The sequence below is a fragment of the Lates calcarifer genome, linkage group LG16_LG22 (assembly GCF_001640805.2).
Source record: "Lates calcarifer isolate ASB-BC8 linkage group LG16_LG22, TLL_Latcal_v3, whole genome shotgun sequence".
Classification (NCBI taxonomy): domain Eukaryota; kingdom Metazoa; phylum Chordata; class Actinopteri; family Centropomidae; genus Lates; species Lates calcarifer.
In genome coordinates, this window is record NC_066848.1 from 4,111,860 (window position 1) to 4,138,314 (window position 26,455).

At 38.9% G+C, this 26,455-nt stretch overlaps 1 protein-coding gene across 3 annotated transcripts in view; it reads left to right on the plus strand.

Moving 5' to 3' along the window:
* The window catches only part of macrod2 (mono-ADP ribosylhydrolase 2), a 380,118-nt gene that overhangs the window by 822 nt on the left and 352,841 nt on the right, over positions 1–26,455 (plus strand). For all 3 annotated transcript variants that reach the window (XM_018667034.2, XM_018667033.2, XM_018667035.2), the window contains exons 2-3: positions 3,544–3,645; positions 5,109–5,219. In XM_018667034.2, coding sequence (XP_018522550.1) covers positions 3,544–3,645; positions 5,109–5,219 — 213 coding nt within the window. The remainder of the gene's footprint in view (positions 1–3,543; positions 3,646–5,108; positions 5,220–26,455) is intronic.

Here is a 26,455-nt window from a genome sequence, read left to right on the forward strand (position 1 = left end):
GTATAGACCTGCTGTGCGTTAAAGGGCAAACAAATACAAACAAAACCCTGTCTGTAGTTACTATGCTATTCACAGGTCATCTGTTTCTTGATACAGTAGAGTTTTTTTCATGCTAGATGTTTTCACTTGTCATAACAGACTCGGCGCAGGTGTAATTAATCACATTAATTAGTGATGGCTCCATTCTGTTAATGCCACCTTATCCATTCATGTCACTGAGGGAGCATGCGCAGCCCCAGAGCCTTGAAACTAGTAAGCCAAATTGTTATGCAGCCATCTTTAATGATATTGATTGCACCTGTGGTCTTCCTGCTTAGACATGTTAGACTGTCTGTCATAATAAAGATGTGTTCACTGCCACTTTTAGTCTGAGACCTTAGTAACAGAAACAGGACTGTATGTGATTAAATTGTGTTTCTCACTGGGTGAAGTAGACCACTGCTGCAGACAAATTTTCAGCCCTGACCTCTATTAACCAGGGATGTGGCTTCAATTAATAACCAAAACAAAGCTTATTTGTAATCATTTGTGTCATTGTTGGTGAAATATTACTTTGAATTTTATGGTAGTTAAATTTTTTTGTGAAATACTACAGTTAAGTCTTGTCATCAAACTTGCTGACTCACGACTAATTTTTTTGAGTGTATTGGGAACTTTTCATAATGGCTATTAAAATTCTCTCAGCAGAGGTAATAATTAATCTTAGCCAGTCATTTCTAGTCCTAACAGGTAGCAGCACAGAATGAACATCAAAGTAAATCAGATTTCATATTCTGAGCATATACACCTCTAGCTCAAATTGCTTTAAGAGGAGATCAAGGCAAGTCAAAATGTGAAAGAAATTCTGAAACTTAAGGAATCTAATATGATTATTTTTTTAGATAGTGGTTTGGCCCAGGGCTCGCTTGTAGGGTGAAATTGTAACATGTAGTGCCACCAAAGGTAGATTATTGTAAGTCATGTTGGCACCTGTGGTTTATTCTTTGGCAAAGTCAGCCTTGTTTTTAAAATGGGCAAAAACATGCAGAATTGTACCAGGATGCAGACTATTCTGAGGTGGGAGAACTTTCTTAAACAAAATGAATAAGGAAACAAGAATTTTAATACTTTAAAAAAGCACTCTGTAAAAGGAGATTTTATGTGACAGGTAGTTACATCTCGCTCTCTGTTTGTAGAATTTGGTTCAGGGATGTCTGCAGCATTACGGTGACCGGTCTTCCCATCTAGAACTCAATAGGTACAGAAAGATCATATAGGGCTTTGCATTAGTGACACGGTGGCTCCTGTAACACAACCTTTGTATACAGATACTCATATTTTATAAAGCACATTTTGAGTCCATCTTGTTCTCATGACAACTAAGCTAAGCTTTGGGATTCTTCAGTGACTAAAAGTTCCACAGAGTAACGAAGTGCTTTAGTGTAGTTCAGAGAGCTTTGTTGTGTTCAACCTCAGAACTGCCTTTTTATTCATCCATGTAGAAGAAAAGCAGCCTTGGGAATGACAGGAGTGGGCAAGAAGGAGAGAAAATACATAAGGGGATAGAACAGATATCCCCCACTGTAGAAATACCTTTGACATAAGCCTTACCTACTGTGGGATGTTGCCAAATGATGACTTAAGGAACCTTGTATTTTTTACTGAAATATAGTCAGTTACTGCCTGAATATTTCAGACTTTCATTTGAGCCAAGTCTCATAACTCAAAGTCCCTTTAAGAAAAACAGTACAGAGTTCTTATGATGCAGGCTATTGTTATATGTGAAGCATCAAAGCCTAGACCTCAACATGTTTTAAAAAGAACCTAGTTTAGTAAACTATTATCCTGTGTTTGTGTGGTGTCATATCACATCGAGCTTACTTAAACTGTTCTACAGAGGGCATGTTTTAATTGACCAAAGTCTACACTGTGTGCACGGGAGTATAATGTGGTGAAGACTTCACAGTGAAGCACATAATTAGGATGAAGCTTGTTTTGCAGAGCAGCTCAGTGCTGTGTGGAGAAACAGCAGCAGGCTGAGGATCTTTTGCAGTCAGTGGAGATGAACATGAGGACACAAGCGGTGAAGACTAAAGAGTGATAACAGCAGTGCATAGGTTAATTATCAGCGTTGTGATCTACTACTGTCAAGCAATTATGTTGGAGTTTGTCTAATAACAAAGTACTTATGCTGCACTGTTCAGGAGCTTATAACGTACAGTACAAACAGCGAGTCACTACAAATTCAAAAACAGCTCATTTAACCTCTTCAGCACTATTGATGATAAAGTTACAAAAACCTAGTGCAGGAGCAGAGCAGTACAGAGTTGTAACAAGCTAGGACAAACAGTTCAGAGTGCAATTAAGCTTAGGTAATATAGTGCAGTAGTTCTCAGCTCAGAGTCATGGAGACCATGGAGAGTCATGGAGTATGCACATTTCATTCCAGCTAATTCAAGCGACTTCCAGATTCACTAATTAATAAGCACAGTCAAGAACCAGGGACTAATGAGCAAAATCAGCTATGGTGTCTGATTGGAGCAAGAACCTGCATTGTTTTGGGTCTCCATGGCACATTGCTAAGGACACAGATGTAGTAAGCACGATAGACCATCATTCAATCACAGCCCTCGTGTTCAGACATCTTGGATGGCAAGCAGCTACCTTACTGAAGTGTGTTTGAGCAATACTCAGAATCCCTACCACCTCCAGGGGTGCTCTTTTATTTCTGATCCTTTACTTTGTACCATGGAAGCCAAAAGAGGATTTCAGTGCATGAAGCAGGATCACATTATCAAAGATCACATTATTAAGCATCACATTTTTCATAAAGTAAATTTAGAGATTCAGAGAGGGGTGGAACAGAAGCCATGAGGAGCAGGGCACAAATGATGATAATGACGATAGTACTGGTTGAGTGGTGGAGGAGGAGCCTGGTTCAAAGCAACACCTGCGACTACTGCTGATATGGATGGTGGTCAGTTAAAGTAAAGGAAAGGCACTGGTAGACAGTATGATGTGATATTAAGGGAAGAAAATAGTCACTCAGCTAATGGAGATTTAAGATTTAAAAAGTTTGTGACCTTGTTATCACCAGTCTCTGCCAGTACCAAGTTTATTTCCATCCATTCATCCATTATTCATTCTTCCTAATCTTTGAGGGTTGTGGGGGGGCTGTAGCCTGGCAAGAGGTGAGGTGCGCTCTGGATAGGTTGCCAGTCAGTTGTAGGGCTGGCATGTAGAGACAGACAACCATTCATAATCACATTCATGCCTAGGGGCAATATAGAGTCACCAATTAACCTGCATGTCTTTGGACTGTGGGAGGAAGCTGGAGTGCCTGAAGGAAACCCACTCAGACACATGGAGAACATGCAAACAGCACACAAAAAAGGCCCAGGTAAGCCTTTTCCAACTCAGAACCTACTTGCTGTGGGGTGTCAGGGCTAATGGCTACGCCACCATGCTGCCCTAAGTTTTTTCCCTCTTTCTTATCTCTTTTGATCTTCAGTGTAGTGTACCAGTGTTATTCTTGCTAAAATATCTGGTTACTTTCCTCTACAGAGAGACTGCTCCGTCTAGATCGGGAGGAGAGACGTAAGGAGTATCGTCGTCAAGATTTTATATCTCTGGACAAGATTAAAACCTGGAGAGAGGAAAACAGAGGTAAAAGAGCTTGTTGTTTGTCAATTTTGTGTTTTGTGCTTGAATATTTCGCTTATTCTTGTGCATTTAGCCACACCTTTTTTATCATGTACAGTACAGTAGTACACCATAATCCCCATATAAAATATAACAAGCAAAAGTACTTCTTTGTCATAGATTTCTGTAGACAGGCAAACAGAATAGGCCCATTAATGAATTGGATGATGTGGAAAAGATGATTTGTTGCCAAAACAAAACTATATAAATATATAAATCTAATTAATTGGAAAACATAACATAAACCCTGTATATCCAGAGTTGAATTAAAGGTAAGAGTAAAGGTAAGTGTTGTTATAAAGGGGACATGCAACAGTAGAAAGTCTTAACACAGTAACAAAAATCTATAAAATAAAAAAAAACCTCTGAGGAATATACTTCTTAAATGAAGCTTTGTTACTGTTACTTGCCAGCCAACAGTAACATTTTCAAAAGTACTTACAGTATTCTTAAATTGTTTAATTATTTATTATAAATCATAACTAGTGATGCTGCAAAGTTACTCTTAGTAAGTTGCTTAAGTACTTTTGCAACCACCTTAGAAATATCTAGTAGCATTGCATTTTGTTCAAGGAACAGCATGTTTTTGGTTTGAGACTCTATAGGAGTTCTGCATATTTCTCCCTTTAAATAATGTGTTTCAGTAAAAAGAAAGAAGTTATTAAAAGGGAGCAATAACTGAAAGACTGATATAAAGTTATTAGTTTACTTAGCTTAACATGTAATGTGAGGATGCTCATGTGTACCTGATGCTGCAGGTAGATCATGTTTAGAAAAGAATGAGGGTATTAGATGATGTATGCAAGGGAGAAGTTTACAAGAACTTCAAAGCATACGGTAGTTTATAGTTATGGAAATTTGTAGGACTGTTTAGTGCTTGGTGATGACATCTGTCATAGTGTTTTTCTCTACATAAAATTAAACAAGGTGTAATAACTTTATATGGCAGCATGGGGGGGTCTTAGCTGACATCCTTCTTGGTTCAACTTTTACAAGAAGAATGCAAAACAGTCATGGCAAAACTGAGTTGTTATCCACAGTTCTTACTAACTAATGGAATGGTAGCTCATATTACAACTCACAATTTGAATTTAGGAGTATGCAAATTTAAAGTTCCTGTAAAACACTGTCTGGACTCTTGACTGTATAGTAAGTATGTTATTGTCTATTTTTAAGTATTGCTACACTGATGGAGAGGGGGGTGCTTTATCTGCAATAGTGTTTAGTTGCATGGTACATGTAAAAGTGACACTCAGATGAATACCAGGACCCAACTGAATATTTTGTCTTTTCAACTATACATGAACCTACTCTGTGTGTATTCAAAGGAACAAATATTGTGTTGAATTATTGAGTGACTCCTCCTTATGTTTATGATCTGTCTTGAATTAATACATTAAAGTCAAAGTTATTTTTTTCTTTTTAAGCCAATGACAAAGAAGAGGGGAAGGAGACAGGTGGAGGAGGGCTGACTGATAAAGTATCTCTCTACAAAGGAGATATTACCGTCTTGGAGGTGGATGCCATAGTCAATGCTGGTAAGGATTCTATCCTTTAACCTTTGGGAGCTAGTGGATGTGTTTGCTGCTTCAAGGCAGCTGAGCTGTTAAATTGTCTGTGACTGCCCTCTACTGTTAAGATTCAGAAAGTGCTGGTTCATGAAGCATTGAACAAGTGATGATTGTGACTGAGAAACATTCAGAGCACAAGTCTTAACTGGACATGTGCTCATGTTGATCTGACTTCTCATTGACTGAAATCCAGTGAATGTTACAATCAGGTTCAGTAATTTTTCTCACTTACTTAAAATATTGGCAATTCCAGCTCTTTCAGCTAAATGTTGATGACTGAATTAATTTTGATTTAAAGATTTATAGTTTATAGACAGTTACTGTTCATCTCATTTGTCATTAATGTGGAATGTGTGTGCTGTGATGATTAGTAGTCACAAAACCAGTGGTGCTGTTGGGAAAAAAACTTGGTAAAGATGTGTTATAGTGAGTAAAAGACAGGATGTAGAAGCAGAGATTTGTGCTACTGTTATGTAATTTTCTGCAGTCTGCTCACAACCTACACACTGTTAGAGGTGCTAAAAGATTGCTTTACCTGTTGCTCCTGCAGCTGATGCTCGGGATCATTTTGCTGCTACTGTATAGAGTTCACAATCCCACACCATGGCTGTACAGTTGCTGCATATTGACATGGTATACTTCTGCTTTCTGCAGCTCAGTTTTATAACTTTTCCCTCCTCCTGCAGTGTTTGAAAACGTGCACACACACACATTGCAGTCTACTAAGCAGTGTGCATCTTGTGTGAAATTAAGGCTTTATAATTTATGCAAGATTAATAGATGTGAAAAACAGACTGCTCTGTTGGATAAGGCTAATGAATTTAATCTATTATGTAAATACTCATCCTGCTGACGATAGGGTGACATGACATTCTGAATCATCATCATTATCATGTAAAAGACAAAGATGTGGTTTAATACACCTAACAGACTCCTGACACCTCACACAACTAAATGTCATGGCAATTGTCTTGTTTTATCTAGTTTTTGACCTTTATAAATGAAACACCTTTAGTAGTTATTATACTGTTTAGGTCATAATGCTCTATATCAACAGTCACTGTTTGTATTTTATACATGGAAACAGTACATACTGGTGTTCATAGTATGCATTTCTGATATTGTATACACACTTTCCCCCCATTTTATTGTATGCAAATCTTGGGTCCATGTCCTTTACAGTCAATATTTTAAACAAATCAAGGTTAAGGCAGTGGGTGAAGTGAACAGTATTTCTATAAAGTGACTAGAGAATTCAGTCATATGACAATGGAAATGAGATTCAGGGGGGAATAATGCAGGTTTTTGTTTTAAACTAGTGAATACCTTTGTCGCCAAGCCTGGCAGTTTACTCCAGCAGTTAATGCTGTCAGACATCCGGGCTCTGATTGAGCTACATATTAGCCAGGAGGCAATTCGTTCTGTTTAGGAGACTGTCAGAGGCACTGAAAGGTTGAAAGAACTGCTAAAGCCTTTTATAATTTTCAGAGGGTCTCAGGCAGTTGGCCCACTGCTGCTCTATTCATACTGCAGAACTAGTTGATAAGAACATATAGCAGTGGATGTTGTTGTCCGGTGTTGTGGCAGCTCTGTTCAACAACAGTAGTCGGGAATGTAAATTTTTATGTCAATGGAACAACCTAGACCATGTTTTTTCAGTTTATTGGTAACAAAAGACTTTTGGAAAAGACTATTAGACTAAAATCATTTTACAGTATGACACAATGGTTGCAAACTATTTATTTTTTAAATAGGCTGGATATGCTCTGGCTATGGTGGCACTTGTCCAGATTTCAGTGAGTAACACAGTCCTGAGCTGCATGTGAACAAACATTGCGGATGTTGGGCAACGTACATTGATAAGATCTTTGGATAGTTTGTTCAACTTCTTTCCTTTCATCTATTCACTGCTTCCAATCTCCAGTCTGCAGTACTTCCATTTTCTCATGCTGTTTTTCATTCAGGTTTGGCACCAGGACACTGCCGTGTATGAAGTGTAGGGACTTTTTGAGCACTGTGAAAGTATTAGTCACAAGCTTAATAAACTGTCAGAATGTCTTTTTCTCACGAATCAGAAGTGAAGTGCAGGGATACTAATTATGTGTATTGTAGGTAAATGTAAAGGTCGGTGGAAAAAACTATGGAAACTTTGTCTACTTGTTATACCCTTTTGTGTGTTCAGTGGACATGAATTGAGTAACAGCCAGAGTTTGGACTGTTTGGTCCTGCAGTTCCTAGATAACTAGATAATTCAACATATTACTATAATAGTGATACTGTAAAGTGTGACACAGTATTGAAATTTTGGTCATGACACATTATGACACAGCTTAAATGTTGTTTTCTTATCTTTAAGACTGCATTAGCATTTTCCAAATACATTAAATCTAATTCAGTTGGAATTAACAATGACACATCTTCAGGAAATAATAAAAGCTGCAGTGTTTCTGCCTGTGTGCAGCAGACATGTTATTTATTCATTTATTTTTATCACATAACATTTTGAATATATTTTATAAACCAGAGGCTCTTTGAAAATTAATGCAACAAGGTTTAGTCATGACAGTAGCAGTATGTGGGTAAAGGATTGTAGGGAACATGAGCCAGCTTGGTACTGCTGTTATGGTGGCTGCCTATAGCTTTTAGAGGGTGTCAAGTTGCTTTATGTCCTCCATTAAAGTTTAATTATTAGGCTCATTGAGTTTTTAATTCTTCCTTAATTCTGTTTGGCTGGAGGTTGGACAGAAGGTGCTCAAACTGTCACCTGGGTGAGAGCCTGGAGAGAGCAGGACAGAAGGGGCTGTGGTGAACTGCAGGGGTGGAGGGCAGGATGGCCATATCATGAGAAGGTGGCTTGGGCTGTGGCCCAGCAGATGGTCTAACTCAGTCTTCTGTTTAGAATGAGCCTGAATTGGCCACCACTCTGCATAAAATGTTTGACCAACCATGCTCATACTCCTTGTTTTCCTGCTGTTCTTAAAGGATGAAAGCAACAGGAAAACAGCAGCTCTTTTGTCCAGGGCATTGATTCCCTTGGTATGGAGGACTTTCTGCCCAGATTCTTATGCAGGGTGTGTTTTTCTCTTGTGTATAAACGCTGTAGTGTATTCAGTATGCAATTGTTTATACCCTGTTGTTCTGTAATTTTGTCAAACACCCAGCAATTTCCCTGATTGCTAATTCATCGACTCCAGTAGCCCATGTCTTTGGCATATACTGTATCTTTGGATTGGTATCGGACAATGATAAATGGAAAGAGCAGACAATCACAGTTAATCAAGACATGTTTAATAGAAAATTGCTGGGTTCACTAAAAGTTGAAAGGACACTCAAACTGGGTTTTAAATTTAATGTCTGTCATTACAGTTGCTTTTACATGGCAAACACAAGATGATGTCTTCCATTTTTCACTTTGTGTGTGGAGTTCACGTGAGTGTCACCATTCCTCTCAGATTAGAATGAGGTCGTAAAGATAGCTGTGAGAGGTGGAGAGGACTTCTCTTATCATGATGACTATGGTAATTATGCAGAGGGGTTGACTCCTAATCCATTACCTGCTGTAAACCTTTCCCATCTTTCTGTATTAGATCATTTTTTACAGGAGCCAATTTAGTGTGCACAGGGAATCTGGTTATGAACACTATAAAGAACCTGAAGGGTTTGAAAAGAGTGCGAGAGAGGCAATTGGTATTCCATTGTATGGAGTCACTTGTGCTGCAGTCATCATAGGTTTGATGAGAGCGATGACCCTCAGAGGGCAGAATACCATGATCCACTGGAGATTGACTTTTATAAGTTCTTGATATGCAGTCGTTTCAAACAGTATTTGCCTGCGGGGTTACTTGGCACACAGGCAGCATTGTTTACCTTCATGGCCATTCATGCATAATGTACAGGGCAGAAGGCCACATGCCCCGTTCAATACTGATTAGGACACAATGTTATTCTATAGTCAGAGCAAGGTAGCATGTATCACAGCTGTTTTTTATGTTTTATGGGTAATGTCAATCAATATAAAACTCAAAATTAATTCCTGACCAATGTTTCAGCCATTTCAAGGACTGAAGCTTTCCCATGTGTAACGCCAGGTGAGTGTTTAAGAAAACAAAATTGGCTTCGGGATCTTCTAGTCTAGATCTTCTTGTGTAAATGAAACCAGAGCATGACATGGATTTTGCTATTTGGTTGTCTGAGATAAGTTTTGAATAAGATGAACAAATGGAAAAACAACAAAATTGCAAAATCAGAGTCAGCCAGCATCGTGTGTTATGAAAAACAACAGTACAGACGAGCATCTCTTATGGGGTTACTTTGTTTTAGAAGTGAGAAAAGGGTATGTGGTGGTTGTGGTTCATCCTCCCTTCTTATTGAAAACCTCAGTAGTTGTGGCAGCCCAGCAACAGTGCAGGATAATGGTGTGTAATGTTCAGAGAATATTATGTGGTTCTCTGAGTCACAAGCCTTAATGGAGAGCACTGCCTTATTTATTAGGGAATGACTCTCTGAGTGCTCTGGTAATATTTTAGCCTCTGCAAAGCAGAAGGCTTTCCAGAATGAAAAGTAGATGTGGCATTTTTATTCTCTCGCTGAGCTCTTCGTCTATAGACAGACTCTAAAAAGACAGGCATTTCATTGTCACTCTTCACAACTTTAGGGTGCTTTTAAAGGTTTAGTTGTAATATATGACAACATATTCTCCTTCTCTACTTTGTGAAAGCCAATGCTCTTTTGTGAAATTGATTTGCTGTCCAAATCCTTATCCTCGATCTGTCTAAAATGTTGTTGCGACACTACATTACTCTGAAAAAACAGGAACATTTTTTCAATCATTAGATAGCTTGTCTCACTAAAAAGTCCATATGAACTAAGATCAGACTGTGGTGTGAAAGTCCAAGGAATTGTGTCAAATTTACGATTTACTTTTTACTTTTTCATTTCCCCTAGTGATTGATAAAGCCTATGACTTCTGGTTTGCTTCCTACTGTTTGGGGATCTTGTCAGCGTCGACTCTTCATTAGATTTTCTGTCAGGCCATGGATGTGCTGCACAACACGTTCAGCCCCTGGAGAATCTGGCTCGACGGGTCTATCTGTCTCTCTGCAGATTCACACCCTGTGCCATAACCTCCCTGAGTGATGCAGCCATGCTCCCAGCAATATGACTGCAATTCAGCATCTCTCACTCTCTCTCTGTTCTCTCTTTCACTCTGCTGCCAGTTGTGTATACATGAAAGTACACACTGACACACACACACACACACACACACTAGAAATCATGACAGAGGACTGGTAACTTCTTGAGCAAACTTGTGATTGTTGCACTGTCACACCAAGAATGAAAATCAATGCCCCTGGCTGAGAGAACTTGCTGCTCTGTTGAACAGTGAAATGACTCCGGTGAGTGGGTTGCATTGGGTCCTGCACTAAAAGGTCCAGTTAATCGTATCAGTTCTGAGAGAAATACAGCACAAGGACAGAGTTTTCCCTGCCATCAGGGTGTAAATGTGAACTGAAGTGACAAACCAGCTGGAGAGCTTCCCCTTCTTCCGATTTCAGTTCGATTTCTCCCTTCCCAGTGTCCAGACTGTGAGTAGCCTTGCAGCCTGCCTCAGTGTTTGGTCAATGTCAAAACTGTTTACCTAATCTCCTTGGCCTGCATAGTGCCAACATGACCAAATAGAAATAATTTTTCATGAGGTGTGGCTAATGGAAAGTAATCATGGGAATCTTTGCTGTCAGTGTGTATCTGGCTGGCACTTAGAAAAATGTGTCCCATTGCTTGGACTGCTAATGGTCTGTATTGAGTGTTTGGGAGAATGAGCCTCCCTTTCCTTAACAGTCACGCATTTTCTGACCCAGCCAGCACCCTCACTCTCTAACACTCACACTTAAACAGAAACACCACACACACACACACACACACACACACACACACACACACACACACACACACACACACACACACTCACAAAGTGGTTTTCAGGCCATGAAACTGTCTCTGTCTTTGGAGACAGTTGCCATTGCTCATGAAGAGGCCCGTCATTCAGGTCAGATCCTCACTTGTCTCTCCGGTCGACAGAGAACTTAAGTCATTGTTGTCAAGGTCAGAAAGTCGCTGTTTGCATCCCTGTTTTTCTTCCTGCCCCCTTCCTCTCTGCTCTGTTCCATCTACCCCTCCCTGTCCTGAAACAAACATTTCAAAACACCCTGCCTTACGCTGCACACACGCCAAATCCCATCTATCAGGCCTGTGAGTAATTGAGAGGGTATTCAGATGGGAACACAGGGGAAGAGGCTCTCACCACCTTCTGTTTCTCTTTTCCTTTGTCCCATACCAGTTGAGGATCTTTGATAATAATTATAGCTGTAGAGGCCATTTATAAGACATGGAGAGGCTAATACGAATTTAAAAAGAAATCTAAGGATTATTTTTACAAAAACAAAAAACATAATGGTTTCTGAGTGGGACCATGGTGGTTGCAAAATGAATCACGTCCTACCCCTGTGCATGAAGTACAAGAAGGCCCGCCTGTGTGTGCATGTATGTGTGTGTTTGCTGGGGATACAGTCCTCTCAAGCAGATTAATAAAATGTTTTGTAGCAGTATAAAGCAGGTAAAGCTTTCATTTAGCAGTTAACATAGCAGGAAGATCTCCAGATGAATGGATTCAGTGCTCACAAAACTTATGCATCTATTGACCTGTAGGGGGCACTGTGGCTCCACCTAAGAATTACTGGCATCTGATAGCAGAGTAAGTTTGAGAAGTGGGATGACTGAGCTGGTTCTGCATTTCAGATGGATAAATCCCTTTTTTCTGCTCCCCCTTCACAGATGTTTGCGGTGACAACTAGAAATTCCAAGGCATCTTATAGATTTTCAGCATCTGCTTCTTCAGTAGCCTAGAAAAATGTCCAATATTGTGCTGTTTTTGGAACAAAATGAAACATTTTCAGATGTTACAGTATTATTAGCATGGAAGAAGTGAGAGTGAGGCTGTGTGTTTGTGGAGATAGAGCATGTGTGCTGCTGTGTAGTTTTATGCATGAAGGGGGAGCAAGTTTTTTTTTTTTAAGTCTGTAAGAGAATGTGGGGAAATGTTGGGTGAGACTAGCTAGGGGTGAAAGAAGAGGGTTGGAGAAATCAACCCCTGACTACTGACTGTGTGTCTGCACAATCCCCAGGCAGTTTGCTCTGCATGGTCGTCAGCAGGCGATTCACTGGTCTTCACAATACCCCACTTTGAACACCAGTTCATTTGCCCTGCCTCTGTTCTCCCAGTGTTTTCCTCACTACACTCATTTCAGTTATACTCCGAATACTGTAAACCTTTGTGGAAACAAACAAATGCAAGCCATGTACACTGAGAGCCGAGAAAAGTGTGCACCTTAGCAGAAATACTGATGAGCTACTCGGTTACAGGCCTGCAGTGGCAAGGTTTTCTATAATGGCTTCCTATGTATAATAGCTAGGTAATGGTAATGGTGGAGGTAATGAGCAACATAATGTAACAAGTAAGTAAAGGAATATAAAGCACACATTTTGGCAAGGGCATTTTCTTTGAGGGATGTAATTTTCTTTCACCAGACACTCCATTTGATAATTTTATGCTTAAGCTTCACAGTATCCATTTCGTCAGAGGGGATGCAGTGGTTAAAATAAATTCATACTTTTGGAACATGTAGTCATGTTGTAGCAGAAATAAAATAATCCAATGCAGCGTTACTGTGACTAAGTCTCTGTCAAAAATTCACCTAGAACATCAGTGCTTTATGGAGATATGAAATTGTGTCCTCCTCACTATTTCCCTGTTTGCTAAACAGAAAAGTCACTCCATATAAGAATGGCTCCAAGCAACTGAAATGAAAGACTGTGATGTTTGCTGAGTAGCTTTAAATGAGAATACAATTCCTATAACCCAGGGCAGTTCATTCAATATTTGTGAGCACGTTCAAGTTTGTCTCAAAGCTGAGGAACCAGGAGCCGTGTTCATAAAAATAACTCTCAGCTGGCCATTTTGAATGCATTTTAAAATAACTGATGTTTCTCTCCTAGTTTTAAAACTTTTATTAAAGAGTAATTCTCAAAGGAATATGGTGCTGTTACATTTCCAGAAGCTTATTCATAAGTCCTTCTAAGGCGAAGGTTTGCCTCTAACTAAGCAATTAGGGAATAAACACCATGAGGAGATGCCATTTCACTTCTTAACTACAAATGTTTCTCTCAAAGAATTTTGAAGAGACTTAGCTGGAAGTACTCAAGCATATAGTTAACATTTTCAGTGGTGTATGTAATAACAGTGATGCTCAGAAGCCTTAGGTAGATGTCGTTATAAGGGAGGATCATGACAATGTTAGTATTTGTTTTCTCAAATCCAAGATTCATCTGTCTCATAAATATAAATCAAACAAAATATTCAGTTTGTGACAATGCATCTTTTCTTTCAGTATTTTTAGACTTAATTAAGGTGTTTAACAGCTTAGTGTTTGTCTACAGAATTATCTTCTGTGTGACAGGTAATTTTGTTACTTAAACTGTAAAACATGATTATCCACATAGATGCACGTAGAGCATAGCTGTCACATGTATCTCATATCAGGTTGACTCATATCAGTTTCTACTTTTATACAACAGATAGAAGAAACAGCTGCATGTGTTCATTAAAACTTCATTTCCAGAATCAGAAAATGCTAAATTGAACACTTTTAATCACTGCTACCATAATATTTTTTCAGACTCCTGAAAGTTAGACTAAGTGGCTAGTTTTTAAAAATAGGACCTTAGAATAAACATTAAGCTGGACATACTATATGTGTCTGCTGCTTGACATAACGTCAGACTGTGATCGGTAATCTATTAAAATGCAAGGTCCATTGTGCAGGATAAGTTTACAGATTCTGAATATTTTTAGACTGTTCTGTATTGCTAGTGCTGTTTTATAGCAGCACTAGCAATACAGAACCAGAAATCATACACATTATCCTAGAAAATCACCCTAAGGTAATATCAGAGAGACCTTTTCCATTCTCTGTAATGAACCTGGTTCATAACAATAGCAGCCTTTCCTAGATTGAAGTACAGAAGGTATAAATTCAAAACAACATAACTTTTGAAACCTTGCAAAAATACAATAAATATGAGATGAAAATTTGTCGTAATGCTGTTTGGGAAACAATCAGTGGGTTGACAGTGACAAAAAGCTCTAATCTGTAATGGCCCTGACCTTAAAGAACACTGCAGAATGCTCATCAATAGAAATTAGACTGTTCCAAGGAAAACCTGCTGACTGTCAGTGGTTTTTATATGTACATCTATATGTATACAGGAACTTAATGATTCTCGAGCTTGTCTTAATTTCTGCCAGTAATGTGGATCTTCATAAGACATGATGAATTACAGAAATAGAACAGTAATCTTACCTTTGCTCTGTTGCTCTGTTTGTTCTGTCTCTACCATACCTCTGTAATATGAAGTTATGTTATGGTGTTGGAGAACTGGTATGATGCAGCATGACATTGTGATGAACTGACCTGTGATGACGTTTTTAATTGACCATACTCTTATCTATTGTGCAGTCATAATGGAAATACTATGCCAAATGCACTGACGGACAAATGTACTCTCAGAGGCTACATGGCTGTGCAGTTGTTGCCCTTCTGTATGGTAATGAAGCACTGACTGGACATCCTGATGAAATGGATTTCCCTTCTGTTGACACAAGTGATTGTGTGGTTACTGTAGGGCTTAGTGAATGTGGACAAGACCTTCTTTCAGCGGAATGGTAATAGAAATGAGGCTAGGTTCTGTTAGCAGTGATGAACGGTAAGCTGTATGTGAAATGTCGGGAGATGTGATTCTATTAGGCATGATGGAGTTATTATTTTGACAGGACTTACAGCTTCCAAGTCAGTGTTTGATGTAACTACCCTGCAAACAATGAGTACTAATGAACTCCATTAGTTTTCCAAAACCAGAATCCATTTGGGCTCATTTATGACAAAATAATCTCAACATTGTTCACTGAATTACAGGAGGTACTGTATACAGCAGGATTTTATTTCTTCACTTGGTTATTTAAGTCAATTATTAGGGTAGCAAGGTCTTGCATATTGAGAATATTCAGTCAGATTTTTGGCATGTCATACTGTAGTACGAACATTTGCAAAGAACAAAGAGATTTCAGGTTGACCAAGAAGTTAGATTGGATTTTCATTTCAATAACAGCCACTACATGAGAGGGAATTTTCGATAAGAGCAGAGAACAAGGAGACTGAAAAGAAAATATTCATGTCTTGAGTGACAGTGAGCGAAGAGGTGGTTAATGCAGCAGGGTTCAGAGGGTTGCTCATATAGAGTAGTTATAGACAAGCTGATGATTTGTTGTGATGTACAGGGGGAGAGCAGTGAGACCTGACTTGGAGGCAGTGTGACCTCAAACAAACTGCATTTGTTTAACCTCGCTCAGCTGTGGCGCTATAATGGGATGATGGCTGCTGCCATTAGCATGATGAAATGGACAAATAAGTGACTTTAGTGAAACCCACTCAAGTAAGGGGCTGCAATTTGGTTGGCCTTTGATGCTTCAGTTGGCTATGGAAACAATTTAATCTCTTTAATAGAATCTTACCCCCCCTCCATGCACAAACAAAGCAGATTAAGGTTCCCAATAAGGCGAAGCTTGCACAGTCTTTGTGATGGAACAGAATTCCCAATACTGTGGGTGGTATTGGGGTTCTTGTGTGCCATGTGTAGACACTGGCGAGAGACACCCTTGACACAAAAGCAATGCTCCAGTTTTGGTCCATTGTTATAGCTCACTTTATTCAAGTTATTTAAGCAGGGTTATGAGCTTGGATTTCTTTTATGAGTGAGACCCCACTAGGACAACGGCGGGGCATTACGTATTACATTAAGCTATGGAGAGAACAATATACGGGTTGAGCAAAAAATAGTTGAGTTGAAAGATAGGATATAAGATACATAAAACATGAAATAGATTTTTACACAGATAAAATAAGGCATATTACCGTGTCTGCAGAGCGATGAAATCTCCCTGTACTATAAGCTATATCTAGGTTACTGCATTATTGTGTTGTGCTTCAGTATGATGGTGAAGCTAATTATATCTCGAGTGGCTGAAACTCAGGCTGTTGTAAATAGTCAGCTCCTAAGCAGCTTCCACACAGTTCCTGTCTTTGATATGAGCACTGAGGAAGCGATCCACCATCCTCTTTTTCTTGCCTCTCCTGCCATGAGCAGGTGTTGATTGATTTGTAAGAATGTAATTTGCTGTGGATGAATGTAGAGGAGGAAAAGGTAGAATAAAGGATAAGATCTTGCTTTTGTCATCTGAGTTTTTTTTTTGTCATGGGTTGTGTCACTTAGACAAACATGCAGACAAGGTGCTAAGACACTGTATATTTATAGGTATACTTTGAACTGATTGATCTGGTGGGTTAGGGAAAAGAATAAGAAGGAAGAGAGATAGGGGGAAGTTATAACAGGCAGAAGACTCGGAGGAGAATGTTGTGTGTTCTCAGCAGATTTAATTTCTCATTTTCCCTGGATAATCAGGCACTACTTGGCCATCCTCCAGCCACCACAGTCCCTCAGGGGCTGTGCTGTGTTGTTGATGAAACACATCACATTACACTTGATATAGGTGCATTTATCATAGACTGGTGTCTTGAGTGGTAGAAAAGACAGAACAAGTTAGCTTCATACTGTTTGTCCAAACGCTTTGAAAACTTTTTGCCAGTAGACACAATTACCCCTTTAATCACAGGATATCTGTTCAGGATCTAAGTCCAAATCAACACAAGGCAGAAGCACAGACATTCAGATACAGTATTGCTGGCTATTATGTATATTTCTGCTTGCTAATTAGAGTGGGAAATAATTTTGGCCCTAAGATTTTTGATTGATAGAATTTACTCTGATCTTTTCATCAGCTGCCAATACTTCTAGCTATTACAACTTGCTATCTAACCCACAACAAAAATTCACTGTTTGCATGTTAGGATTCTCCCCTTTTCCTCATCTTCCCTACCCTACTTGTACTCTCTTTCATAGTTGTCTTTCACAACAGTGGAAAGCCATTGAGTCATTGCCTTGTTGACAAGTCTAAACAGAAAATGACAAATTATTGCTTATTGCTTATGTGTATTATAGACAACTGTAACTCAGGAGTTGCAGGGTTGAGATATAGTGACATGAATTTTAAAACACTGCATACAGTATTTAACTGTTTGTATGACTATACTTTTTGAATGCAGGTATTTAGGTATGTACACAAATATTTCTAATTTTGGATGGGTACAATAAAATACAGCTATTGCTGGTGTTCTTTCCACATTCATAACTGTAGGTTGGGGCATGCACATTTAATTACTTGTACACTTACTTGTCACTATATCCACAATCCACTCTAAGCCAAAATACAATTCCACTTACATCACAAAAGCAACTTGTCACAGGGAGAGTGTATCATGATCTTTGGGGTACAATTTCATGCATTCATATCAAAAAACAATTACTTCATTGTATCATTTTACTACTGACTGCAGGCTCTGTTAATCATGCTAATTGTCATCTGACTGAACTCATGAATTCCGAATTGAAATATAATTAAATTGAAATGATACAAAACACAGGGTAAAACAATTCTGCCTGTCTTGTGTTCAGCAAAATAACTTTTTAGAGCTTTCCATCTGATGCAAGGCATTGCACATAGTTACAGAGCAGGTAAACATATTTAGGAGAGTATATCAATTTTGACTGCACTTTGAGCTTGAATATTGCAAATTACTTACTCTGACGTCTCCCCTCCTTCTTTTCCTTTATCCCCCTTGAGGTGGTCCCTCAAGGTGGTTCACAAAGAGAACTAGACATCACACAGACTGAGAGTTTCTGCAACACATAAGATATCAGTAATATCTGTATGTATGCTACTGAGAAAATCAGTGCTGTGAATCATTATAAAGGTTACTGAAGTCATGGAGTCATCACATTTCAAGAGCTGTTTTTACCTCTTAGTGTAAGTTTCCAGTTTACAATCTTTATATGTCCAACAGGATAGCACTGCAATAATGCTAATTTGGCATTACTATTGTATTCGACAGAATTGTATTGAGATGCATTTCTAATATCATGTCCATTAATGCATGTAAATGGGTGGGGATAAAACACTACGAACACTTCTCAGTATGATGCAATGCAATACAACAGCACCACTAACTATATAGTTGGAAAAACAGTCATAGAGTTGAGCATCTCTCACATTGTCAACAACAACTGACCAAGTTTCACAAAGGTTTTATTGCACAGCTATTTTTTGAACAGCAATACATTGTTTGCTATTAAAGTACTGCAGTAACTGTGCATATACCACTGCATTTCTTAACGTAGCTTTGTGGCATTGAGGAGCATTCAAACAACATTCTCTTAAATTTCTCTTATTTTCTTCTCAATTTTCTGTCAAGAGAAATGATAAGAGCCGTCTGCTCTTACCCTGGCGTACTGAATGATGCATCCCACTTGATCATAAATTAGAGGTGCATAGTTGGTATAGGTAACGTGCCCTAAACACTATGTTATATAAGGGCAGGTGTTTTGCCATGTGCAAGTATTCTGGCAAATGCCCAAGACTTGGAGATTCCACCAAAAAAAAAGGCTGTAAGAAGGATAACTTCAGCAGTAGTGGAATTGAAGTATTGTTAAATAAACTTAAACATAGTAAATGTGACTTTCCAGAATGTCAGTACTGGCATTACAGGAAAATCTCTGTAAGGCCTGGATGACCAAAGCATCTCAGAGTATGTAAGCCATTCAGAAGCTGAATGCAAGCAATATCATCCAAGGGATTTTTTAGTCTTAATTGGCATCATTGGACCAATATTATTTCTTTAGCTCACAACTTTGATAATCCAGTCATTGTCTAAAATTGATTATATAATATTGCTACCCTTTTTTCAGATTTAAAACTTAAATGAGGCCCATTGTCTAAAACAGGTGAACAGATAAATCACTTAGTATGTGATTTCACTGCAGAGTTAAAAGGGTTATGTGGACATAGTAACCTGTGATAATTGTTTCTGTAAGTGTTTTACATTACACAGGAACACTGGTATGTTAATGGAGTAAAGTCCTGAAAACAGCTACACAGTGATTTCCATTTAGGAGACAACTCAATTAACTGCTGGCCAATTAATGCTGCCAGTGCTCCTGAAATTAATGAAGAGGCATGTCAGTGCAGGCCAGCAGGATGGAAGGAGAAGCAGAAGGTCAAGCAGTATTTTCATTGATGATTTTGTCCTGTGCAATGCTTTGTCGAATCTGAAATTTTTGATGATTTGTAAACAGGACATGTTAAAAGGGATTCTAAAATGAAGCTAGAGAGGTCAAAATGTCTGTGATACAATAAAGTGTCCCTGTCATAGTTTTCAAGTAATCACTTTTCTATGCCCCACCACAACCAGCAACTTAAACTTTGCTTAACTAACAGAGGAGACTGAAAGCATACATGAACGAGGGATGAGAATACTTAAGTACTTAATACTACTACTCAAGTACTTAATACTTAAAACAACTTGAAACATAAAAACACCAATTCTTTTTTCCAGTAATAAACTCTAACTTTTTGCTTTGTTCTAATGCTAGGTGTGTGAAGAAAAAGGATTTCACAGTTTGCCTGAGGCAGCTGATAGCTTAAAGACAGACTCTGACTTTTCTGCAAGATACTGTTCTGGGATTTGCCAGAATGAAAAACCAGAGATCTGGATTGTGTGTCATGGGATGATACAACTTTTAGGCATTTTGCTGATCTTGTAAATTTTAAAAAAAATTCTTACATTCTTAAAAAAAGGAACTTGCTTTAAGAAGCTAGGTTTGACTGACTGGCGGGCTATCCCCCAAATGATGTCTCTGATGAAATAGAACACAACAGTCAGAGTTGAGAAGCAAGTGGAGGTTGTCAGCTGGCAGAAGATTGATGTGATTCAAAACAATGAGTAAAGTCCACTGTCCCTTTGTGGCAAGTCAGCACAGCCTAGATTCAAAGTGTGAGAGTAAGTTAGAGTTTTGGGATTTGGTCATTAAGGGCAGAGAGGAGCAGGGCAACATCATTTTAGAACAGATACTGTGATGCTTGCTGTTAGCCATAATAAGCACATTTTAATTCATGTTATTTATTGTAATTGTCTTGGAACAGACTTTCTGTTCTGAAGAAGCAGTCCATAAACAAACAAATAAACTATGTCCAACAGAGAGAGGGGCAAAATTATGTTTACCCATCCTCAGACAATTTGGCACCACAAAACACATTTTTTTGTTGTTTTGTTAGATTCATGCAAGTTGGCATCAAATCGTCAATCATTTTTTTAGTGGAGCTTACTCAAGCTGTGCAAACACACCCAGCGCCACTTTGTAGTAGCAACCAGGGAGATCCTGTGTTTGTCCCAAAAATCCATGTGCGTATGTTTCAGGTTTGGAAGTGTGAAGAAGCCAAGTAAAGCAGCATGGCATGAGGAGTGCATTGCCTCCCTCTGAGAGCTTCATTATGGTAAACTAGGTTTAGGCTTTCACTCTAAACACCAGCTGGTGTCTCAATCACAGCCGTCTGCTGTGTGTGTCAACATATTTAGATGTTAACAGTTTCTTTTTTGTGACAGTTTTTTTTCCAGACAAGAAATGCCTGGGACAGAGTATTAAATTTAATCTGCTTTACAGTCATTTTTAATTTGAATACTGGAACATGATAGTTTTGTATACTGCTGTATTGTTAGATTAAGTTTCCATAAGGTTTGTTAGGAGAAGTAGTCACTGTCAACAGTAATTTCTCCACAACTTTGGCTTGTGAGTTACTATAGAATTTCCACAAAACTCCAGACAGCACCATTGACAATATTGACAATATTCCTGATGTTGTTAATTCCGAATCGGCTCAATTACTCCTGCATCGTGAAGGCAATTATCTTGTATGCCATTGAAAGCAAGGTGTAGCACAATCCAATTTCAGCTGATATATCCCTCATTTATTCATGGTATTTCTGTCAGTTAAGGTCAGACAGACCTCTGTTTTGTGCTGTGCATGCTACTGTACAGTCAACATTAGCCCCTTCACTTTCATTTGACCCAGAGCTATGGAGCTGCAGGCAGTCATGGAATGAAATGGTGACAAAGTCATCTGATGTTGATTCTGCTGAGTACAGTAAAGCTGTTGTTAGATTGAAATCCGTCTCTATCTCGTAGTTTTTCTTGAAGGCAAAACTTTCTAAAATGTTTTCAACTTAGCTGCTGCTGTGTACATTTCCCTCTTGTTTTCTTTCTTCAAGGGAGCTGGGTTGTTTTAAGAGTTACACATATGAGTAGCCTAGATGGAATTTTGTTTTCACTTTTACCCCATCTCTCATAGCTGTGTTTGTTCCTCTCCCCTGTGAAGAATCGACTTAACAGCCTTGTCCTTGTCTGAGACATGTTCTTCTTTCATAGCAGGGTGTGAGGAGGGCAAAGATACATGTGCACACATTGTTTTTCAGGCTCATTCCTGAGTTCCTGCAACCAGAGAGTTGATGGAGAGGTCTCGAAAACCTGTGTGCTTGGAGATTAATCATCATAAAAGACAACAGGCTTATACTTTTTACTGCCAAATGGCACATAGGACAATACACTACTCCTGCCTGCATTCTTTGGCTGCGTGTTTCATTCACTTTCTTTCCTTTCCCACGGCAAAGAATTTGTAAAAACAGCTTTGTTGGTTACAAGTTATGTTAATAATCTAAAAAAGGAATATGTTGGCATCTCATACCAACAGTTACAAAGGCCAAGAAGCACATATTCACACATGCCCACATAATATTTTGCGCGTAGGCAAACATTAGGGTCAGGTCTGGACTTCATTAGGGAAATGCACTCAATTGCAATTAGTGGTGAACATATTCTTCCGTTCACTTACCCTTTGATTGCATTGTTATTGCACAAAGGCAAGATAGATGGCTGTATATTTGACGCTGTGTACTTTTCCAATTAGCAAAGTTTTCTGGGTCTATGGCTATGTGTCCCATGGGCACAGTATACGTGAAGCAGACAACCTGACTAGAGCAAAGTTAGGTTTGAATTCATTAACAATTAGCTGAACTAAAACACATTGGATGTTACAAATGGAGATTAGATGGTACAAATGGAGGATTTTGTGGTTTCTCCCAGTCTTTTTAGCACAAAGTTCACCATCTTCCTATATAACCAGCCTTCAGGTCTGAATAATTTAATATGCAGGCTTGTCCTTCAAGAGACTGCAGTCAAGTGGCAAATCTGACAGTTTTTGACAAATGTGACATAATTATTTCATCTTCCAGAGCATGGGAAGCAAAAAACATTCAATATTAAGCAATTTCAGTGGTGGCAGTGCTAATAAAACAATTTGTTGCAGTAGCAGCAGAGCGACAGGAGGTTTTACTCATTCATTTGTACATTTATGACTGTGAAGCAGTGTCCTCCCAGTCAGGGCCACAGCAAGAGGCCAGGAGGCGGAAGATGAATACCTGATAGCTACACTCCCCAGACATTACTAAATGAGCAAACTGGCAGTTTACAGCTACCTCTCAACGTAACCTGCATGTTTTATAGATGAGAAGAATCTCACTAACTGTCAGAGAATGAAAGCACCTCTCAGGATGGTACCATAATGGCCTCTCACTAAAATGAGACAGGGCTTTATGGGTGTTTATCATTGCACATTTCACCAACTTTCTTTTACGGCCCAAAAGGAGATGGCAACAAAGCTTGAGAGAATGTTGAAGCTTTTATTTCATTAGCCAATATGTCAGATTGATCAGAGAGCACGAGGAATGTTCCGGTGCTTTATCATTCAGACAGCAATTAAAGGGAGAGCACTACTGTAAAAAGATCAAGTAAATACCTACTGGTGTCTACTAACTGTTCCATTCCCCACAGGAGTTATAATGTTATGCTTGTTTCATGTGCTGTTTACGTGTTCATGATGAGGAGCCTTGGTGTCTTTGTGTTTATATTGCATTCATCAATTCTGTCACTCCTCACTTGACTTTGCATTTACTAGTGATGAGCAGCGATATTAGTATGCAAGCAGCGCTGTTCTTTTTAAATGGTGGTGCTAATAAAATTGTTTTTAGACTAAATTCAAAGATGGCCAGAATGTCAGTAATTGAAATCTTTTAATTTGGCTATTTGCATGTCAAAAATATGCAGATTTTGTCCCTGAGCTGTTTTCTTGTAAGTGTGAAAAAACAGAAACTGCATTAAACCTCAGGACAAAACTCTGAAAAGCTCTGTCAATCTAAACTAATGAAATTCCCTTATGGTAAACTGCTTCTTAAGGCAGGGTGTTTTAAAAATAACTGTTTTACAAAAAACATTACATACCAGTTACACCAGTGAATATAATGTGAGGGAGGAAAATTAAGTTTACTTAATATTTTCAAGATAGCGGTATGGAGCTGAATATGAAAAATAAGAGCCTTCTAGCATCTTTTAATCATTTACCATCAAGATTTAGCCTCCCATATGACCCTGTCTGTTTTGGAAACAATGCAGGAAGTATCCAAAGGTCACAGGATAAATGGTCACAAGTTTCCAGCCAAATCATAAGGTCTCCATACATTTTACTCCTTACCACTGGGAGGTCATCAGGAGCTCATATGCTTGAGAAATGCTGAATTAGCATTGAGTGGACAAAGATGGAGACTCACAAGGAATTAGCAAGCAGGTAGAACAAAAGGGCTTTCTTGGAAGCTAACAGGGCTCATCAGTTTTCTCAATTAGTTGGCTGCTAGGAGACAGCCACTGAAACGACTTTGGCAAAGAAGGTTTATTACCGTTACTTAAAATGGATGGCCAAGGAGGTGGAGTCTTAATAATTCCTACATTATAGGATAGTGGTGTAATAAAAGCATAATCAGTAATCAGTTTGATGGTTTTGCTGTATTCCAGCATGCATAGCAATTAAGCAGCAAACCTTATACAGATACACACATTCCATGTGTGTGTAGAAATTGTAGTTTTCTATCCAAACTTAATGTAGTGCAGTTCAGGATCTTTCACTTAGCGTCAGTGGTAACCTTGCATGTGAAGACTGAGATTGTGATCAACATTAGTCCTTAACCACTGTCAGAGTCAGGTGTGAGAGGGCAGATGTCACATGCCTGTGATACAGACCAGGCACCAGTGGGAGAAAGACTAGAGCTGCTGGCCCTGTTATTGCCTCACTAATGCCTCGAGCCATCAAGCAAACATGCACCCCATCACAGTAACTCAATAGCTCTCTCCACACCACTCTTCAATGTCTCAACACCTTTCCAAGGTTGAAAAATGCCTCACACCAGTTAGCTCTCCAGGATGTTGACCCGGCAGTGCAGGTCATCACTCTGAGACAAAGAGATTCTTATCAGCCCAGTCGCCCTATCCTCACCCAACTCCATCCCCTGCCCCTCACACGGTGAGCGATGACTTCTCTGAAACTTAATATCAGTGATATCATCAAGGTGCTTCTTTACCCCCCCCCCCCCTTAGGATTGAGAGGGGTGTTGTGAAAAAATACCATCAGGCTCTTGGCTGACGGAGGGCGCCTCCAGGGAGTGTTGGTCAGTTTGGTGCCATTAAGTGCTGTGTAATACAAGACTGAGAGAGACAGACTGAGAGAGGCAGGGGGATAATTGTGAATGAAGAGGTTAATGCTCCATAACTCATTTTCCTCTTTTCTCCCCCCAGTAATTCAACAGCAGGGAGAAATTACAAGCTGTTCAGTCCATTATGTTTCTCTTTGAAACTGTTTTGCATTTTTAGTATGCCTAGCTCTACCACTGTATTTTTAAAGCAAAAAACAAAAAAAAGAGAGATGTGGATATTTCTTATGCAGTTTCCCACAGTACATGAGGTGAAAACCTGTATATTTCACTAAAACTGCGAAACATATGCCCCTCACTTCACTTCAAACATACAGTATTCCTTTACGTGAGCTAACAAAGTTGTCCGAATATTAGCATGAAATATTACCACGGAAATCAAATTGTGTTGATCGTAAAACACAACAGTAATTGGGCTAAAGTGTTTATATGCCTCAGTATACCAGATAATATCCCAGCTCTTATATTCAGGCTTCTAGCAACTGGGATATGAATTTAACTGGGTTATTATAAACAGGACATGATGGTTGGCATACGGAAGCATCCTAGATATTGTGGAAACTCTGCCATGCATGTAAATGTTTCTACCAAGACTTGAATTAAATAACATATTTACAAGATTTTTTCCCCTGTGATACCACTGAGATTAAATTCTTATTTTTGTACATGACTAAGAAGAATATGTGTAGATATACAAAATCTTTTGATGATGATAGTGATGAACTGACTGCTGACTGCTGTTCTCATGGATTTGAAGAAAAGGTTTATTTTAGTGGGGACAATGCTTTGTTCTTTGTACTAAACTCACTTTGTTGTTCATCAGTAGCAAAGCACAATGCAATTTACCATTTACTCATTATCCAAATAAGATATGCCTGCCATGGACAGGCACATTTCTTTGTCTTTCTTTTAACAACTTAACAACACACTTTCATCCTCTTGCACAAATTAAAACTGAAGTTTTCTCCTCTAGCCTTTCAGATGAAGTAATCACGTTAATAGCAGGATAATATGCAAAAATGAGGCAAATATTATCCATCAATATTTGTACTATGATGCATCTGTCTGCCTCCACTGTGCACTACCTCTACAGAGTATCCACATTTATATTCAGTCCCTCAGAGTGCATTCATAAAGTTTTCATGAGGGGTGAATTAATTTGATCCCTGAATACTTAGCTATTACAACTCGTATTGTGGCTGTCAACATGCATCGAAAGCCTGGACAGAAGAGATGTCTAAGACCCAGGCAACCTCATTACAAATCGCTGAGAGCTCCTTTCAGAGATATTGTTTTTATTGCAGTCATCCTCAGTTGAAGTATGAGACTCATATGTTTTTTCTACATTATGCACCAAAATGTTAAAATGATTTAATAATAAATCTCTGTGCGTATCAACTTGTGGCTCATTGGAAGATCAAAAAGTGCCCATTTTTCATCCCCTTTCACAACCACTCATCTGATCTGATGAATCCACTGTCTTTAAGTCAATCAGCCAAGCTCACACAGATTATGTACCCAATATCCACTCTGCTTATCAACTAATCACAA